Here is a 6000-nt window from a genome sequence, read left to right as displayed (position 1 = left end):
ATAGATGAATTGATATAGCTGTGCCCTTTAGATTGGGCGGTGGCTAGTGCCACCAAGCCGTAATACTTGGTGAACCAAAAACTAGATTTACCTTTTTTTTTCTTTAAATACTGAGGTAGAGGACTGGTACTTTGCAGTGAAGGGTTTAATTTTCACTCGTGCCTTGACTTTAGCCACCAATCAGATAACCTCCTTCTAGTTAATTCTACCCGCTTAAAGTCTATTTTGCCCTCCCTGTCCCTAAACCCCAATGCTTTGAAAAACACTGCGCCATCACCCTGAACTATATAGGTGAAGCCCTTTACAGAACACCATCAAGTGCTCGGCACTTTCCTCCTCCTCTTCACACGCAATGCATACCGTGTCTACCTCTTCGTATTTGGCCCGATATGTCTTGGTTCGTAATACTCCCGTCCTCGCCTCAAACAGTAGAGAACTATCCCGAGTATTGTCATAGATCTTTTCCTTGGCAATTTCCTGCTTAAAAGTTCGATATATCTCTAGTACGGACTTATTAATCATGCCAATGCTCCACATATCGGTCTCAGCTTCCTTCACCTACTTCTTACCCATTAATTCTTCTTTACACAGGTACACTGGACAGGTGGTGCCATCTAGCGGGGCACAGTTGAACCAAAGACGTCTGCGATCTTGGAGCCAATGGCGAAAATTGATCAATGGCCGTTGTCGCTGCTACTAGCGCAGTAAAGCCCAGCAACGTTGTGCACGGCAACAGTGTCGTGAGTCGGTCCGGTCAGTTCACTTCTTGAGGCGGGCAATTTGAAGTGCGCTAACCCGATGTAGACCACTAAGACGTAATTTTATTTCAAAATAAGCCCTTTTTGGCACAAAAGTAACACTGCGAGGTTTCTGGAGCGCTATTTCAGCAATCAACGTCGACTTAATAGTTGCCTTTAGTGTGTCCCTTTAACATCCAACTCGCTTGGCTGATCCAACCTCCCTCCACCTTTACGTCCACCTCACCTCTACTTCGGTTACCTACCTCCTAGTTACACTCGACGATACGTGGCTATGCTATGCTTCGCCCTCTTCCGTCCACCTCACGCTCCTCGCTAGGCCTTGACCCGTTTGCGCTGGGTCTTAACAACTCTGCTGTAATAAGACTTTCGATGGAAGTGAAGTCCTGGAGACCCGTGTTCTACATAGAGCAGTGCGCATTAAGGCGCGTTTAGACTAGAAAGAGACGACACCGATTTCAGTCTGCGGGCTGCCTTTGGGAGTGTCTTTTCTCTTGTCGTCGGCCTATGTACACTGCAAAAGACACAAACGGTCCACCAATGGTCTCTCGAAGACCCCGCCCGCGCCTTGTCCTGCTCACAGTCTTTCGTTGGCCAATTCTGTCAACACGTTGGAGACACACGCAGCGTCACTGACTAAACTTGCAAACCTGCACCTCATTCTCAGAGCTGTCTACTCAACGCCGCGGAAGCCTCGGGGAGGGTATTGTTAACTCCCCCAAGATTGCCCGTTTCATAGTCGTTTGAAGCAAAGACATGGGGCAAATTTTTGCTCAGCCACCGATATCCCGAAGACACGCCGACGACAGGTCTGCCGATGGTGCTTTCGGTCTCTTATCAAGTTACACTACGATTAAATGCTGTCTTTTGACGCGTCATCGGCCTAGTGTGACCATGGGGTCTGGCGACTTCATCATCGGGCGACTCGTCGGCCGATGGTTTGCGTCTTCCTCGTGTCTTCGGCGCGCTCGTGTCGGTGTCATGTCGCTTTAGTGTAAACGCGCTTTTAAAGAACATATTATATTCGAGATTTCCGGAGCCCTCAACCACGGTGCGCTTCATAACAATACCCTAGTTCTGGCACGTTAAACCCCGGAAACTGTTAGTCGAGAAACAAGACTATTCTTCGGAGTGGTTTCGGCGCCCCCACACTCGGCTATTGCGATTGTCCCTAAGTAACAACCAAACAATCAGCAATACGGTACACGCATACGCATATCAAAGGTTGGGTTTGGTGCATCAGACCTTATAAGACGCTATTATTTCAAACCAAGACATAAAAAAATCAATTAACTGCCCACGAAGGCAGCCCCCACGTGTCGAAAGTGAAATCGTCTGTAAACAACTGCATCAAAAGATTTCAGACTGAATGAAAATGATGTTAGTGTAGCCGCTGATTGCGAACATACGTTCGCTATCAGCAGAAGCCATCAGCGATCGCTAATTCTGACTAATATTCGCAACCATTAGCAATCATTAGGTTAATTTAGCAAAAGCTTTGCCAGAACTAAGTTAGCTTACGCATAGTCTCCCCAACGCTCATCAGTAAAAGTCATTGCTGACGAGTGCTAGTAGCGCTCCCGTAAATACGGTGGTAGAAGTCACTTTTCTCACACTCACGCCCAGTCAGACTGCAATGCCTTCGATATCGGCCCTAACTATTCACCAGGAGTTGGAAAATGAGGAAGAGGAAGAACGTTTAGGCGGAAAGACAGGGATGTTAGCTAGTTCTTAGACCGGCTGGCTAGAAGTGCCCGTTACAGAAGGCGGGTAAAAGAGCACTGTATTAAGAGGTTGACCTTAAAAAATGGATTCCAGAGGAGACCCTAATACTTAGCTAGGTATCTGGTAAAATATGGTGGCGTTCTCGTTCCCTCGCGTATCTCTTAGGTTAATTGTGTTCAGTGAGCTGCGAAAACGGGTTTCAGAGGTCACGCGCTAATAGGCTCGTGGTTGATATCGGCTCCTCCAGGTACCGAAACGGTGCCACCTGCTTGAGATTACTTAAAACATAAACGTGTCATAACCCTGCCTTTGTCCACAAGCTTTATCCTGACGTTTATTTAACCAACTCGTGCACGAAATGTGGCTGTCTAGCCACTTTACACCACATGCTCTGCGAGCGCCCTTCGGTATTCGGCACCGATGCAGCAGCATCCAGCAAGTGTGGCTTCGCTCAGAGACGTCCAGACATTCAATCGCAACATTGGGCTGTCCAGAGGACCCACGATGCGGCGGTAGCTCTCGGTCTTACTGTCTCGTTGTGGGAGCGGTCCGCCGTGTGCTAGTATACACGCCTTCGGACTTCCATAAATAAAGTTTTCCAAAAAATTGCCTTGTTGAAGAGTATGCAGTCCGGGATCGACTTACGGAACACAATGACCTGACCAAGGCGTTCTACTTGGCCCGCCGATGCTATCCTCCGCCTCACGACAATTTCTGCAGGGTCCAAGCCGTTACCTGGCGACAGCTGCAAAGGAAAACTTACTCTAATCTACTGATATGTCACCGAATATACCGCGTGATCTAAAGCACCAACCTCTGTAAGGTCTGCCAGGCATATATAGCTACGCTAACACGCACGCTCCGGAACTGCGAGGCTAAAGCGAAGCGTATTATTTCCGATTTACTTTCGTCGAGGCATGGGAAACCGCTCTGCGGAGCTCCAAACTCGCCGACCAACTCTGGGCAGTCCGAGAGGCCCGTGAAGCGCCGGAGAGGCAAGGCCTTGACGTCCTGACACGGGAGACGTGTGCCCAGGTCACTAATTGGCCGGACAATAAATAAAGTTGCTCCACCACCACCACCACAAATACCTAGCTGCCCACACTGGTGCAATGAACTCCTAAATTAAATTTGACCAATTAACCTGACAGTTAACAAAAATCTTATCTAACTAAATTCAAGTTCGGATATCATATGAATCCAGTATTGGCTACTTTTAGCTGAGCGTCGCCTGTACGCTCAGCCCCACGCAGATGAAGCATTCCGAGCCAGTATACAAGGAACTGCATATAATTCGTGTTACGGACGAGCGCACAAGTGTCGCCAAGAAACGGTCAGCTTGGCCACCGAAACAACAACAAGACCAAGCATTTTACGCTTCGGTCAGTTGACGACTTAGGCGAAGGTAGAGCTAAGCCTTACGTTCGGTCACTACAGAAGAATAGTTATGCGCAAGCGACCTACAGTTCCTTCTACGCATTTGTGGGTATATCCACGGCCGCTGGATAAAAAACAATGTTTTTTTTTTACCCCGCGGCCGTGGCATATGCCAGTGTTCGCCAGTCTCCCCCGAAAGGACCGTGACCGCTCCCAGTTTAAGGTGCCTATTACTTTTAACTTCAGTCATATCTATAATATTCCTCTTTGCGTATGCATTTTCTTCAGTTTCTTAACATTTTACATAATAATGACTACATATAACGTTCTTCATATTTCGCTTAGATTAATTATCGTTTTTTTTCTCATTATTGCAATGTCCAACCAATCAAACGAGCCTCTAGACCAACTTTTTTTTCTTTCTGTAGAAGACATTTCGTATAAAATTCGTAATACTTGAAGTGGGCACACCTCAGCGATAAGCGAATTATTTCAGGCGAAGGCGGGAAGTTTAGGCATTGTGTTTTGACTATGTTTGCTCTTGCGAGGGGGGGGGGGGAACAAGGAGGGAGGCGTAAACAATTGGGGGGGGGGGGGTGCTCAAGCCCCCTGCGCATCTGGCAGGCACACATCCCCTGATAAGTGACCCTCTAAGTCTTCTGCAAAAGTTACCTCCAGCGGGACTTTCGGCGGCGTTTTCCGTAGCTCCAATCCGATGAACAGGACGAGGAAGGAGACGGAGACGACGGGTCGGCGCGGCGTCTCTGCGGGCTGCCCTTCCTCCTCCTTCGCCGCCGCTCCTGCTGGTCCTCGCTGTCGCGACGCTCGCAGCTGTGTCGTCGCTCCTTTAGGCGCCGCGATCGCACGGGAGACGAATAGCGCCGCCTACCGCTGGCTTGGTCGTCGCGTTTCTTGTCACACACCAGGCTCAGCAGGTCCTCCTCCAGGCGCCGGCTGAACGGCACCAGAGCGGCAGCTTCTGCGGGGCATAGAAAAGTACGCAGACCACCGGCTTAAGTGCCCGGCTTGAAGGGCCACTCACCAGGTTTGATCATTTTGAGCTGACAAGCGCAATGCGTAGACGAGGCGTTCATGATCACGTCTGCCAAAATATGCAACGCTACGCGCCGCGGAAATGGGTCAAATTTCAAGATGAACGCTGCTCCCCTTCCCTTCAGCTGGCGCGCGCCCAGAGAATGAGGGCATGACGTGCGCGTATGAATGGCCCTACGTACACGGCAATGCAGTGACGTTGATCCTCTACGTAGATGACTCTGATCTGACGTTGCAAACAGTAGCACGTGACATGGCGATAGTTATTTAACAGGACATGCGTAGTTTATGTAATTTGTTGCTTCAAGAGATTAATAAAACTCTAGTTATATAATGAGACACTATAAGGAAATGTGTGCAAGCTTTTTCCATTTTTTACCCGCGAATTTTAATGAGATGCGGGGCTAATGTGCCGGCGTTTCGCATGCGTTCGTGTACCCACGGTCAGCGCATCGAGGAGACGACCGCTGTGGAATGCTTCTACGCGTTCTCGCACTCATTGCGCTCATTTTTTTCTCCCGCGTCTAAGCCAGCGTTTCCAAACCATCCCGCAGAAACGGGCAGAAGACCACAAAATAACACTGGTCAACAAAACAACGCCACTCGCGTGCTCGGGGGTTGGACCTGTTTGGGCACGTCATGCGCACGTGACCTCTCGGTCGGATGCCTGAGAGGGTGGGGAGGAGATTTGGCTTGCGAAGGCTACGCGGAGGAGCGGCAAGGCTTTCGAGCTCGCCTCCTCTCATCCTCGTTTCGCGCCGCTTCAAAAAATCTGTTTTCTCAGCTCGTGATGAACCGATTCAAAAATTTTTTGTGGCAAAATGTTCCTCATCGGACACCCAACAACTTCTACTATATTACTAAATTTAGGTATGGGGCCTGGTGAGTGGCCCTCTAAAGAGACTACGAGCCACACCTATAATTAAATTAAAGCCCTGAACGGAGAGGAGGACGGCCCACCTCCCTTCTAGTATGTTGCACAGGAGCACGAAATAGTGTCGTCACACTCTCGGCAGTGCACTTTGGGGGGATAACGGATTTTAAAAGCCCAAAGAGGACTATGACGGTGCCCAGGGAGCCTTCGGTA

General features: G+C 49.3%; 1 protein-coding gene across 1 annotated transcript in view; it reads right to left on the bottom strand.

Moving 5' to 3' along the window:
• LOC119181797 (uncharacterized) overlaps positions 1-6000 on the bottom strand; it is a 214431-nt gene that overhangs the window by 164704 nt on the left and 43727 nt on the right. Inside the window, exon 5 of the mRNA XM_075875477.1 lies at positions 4533-4839. Within this exon, the coding sequence (XP_075731592.1) occupies positions 4533-4839 (307 nt within the window). The remainder of the gene's footprint in view (positions 1-4532; positions 4840-6000) is intronic.

The sequence above is a fragment of the Rhipicephalus microplus genome, chromosome 10 (assembly GCF_043290135.1).
Source record: "Rhipicephalus microplus isolate Deutch F79 chromosome 10, USDA_Rmic, whole genome shotgun sequence".
NCBI lineage: Eukaryota > Metazoa > Arthropoda > Arachnida > Ixodida > Ixodidae > Rhipicephalus > Rhipicephalus microplus.
The sequence above is the reverse complement of the archived record's forward strand: the minus strand, read 5'-3'. Positions and strand labels throughout refer to the sequence as shown.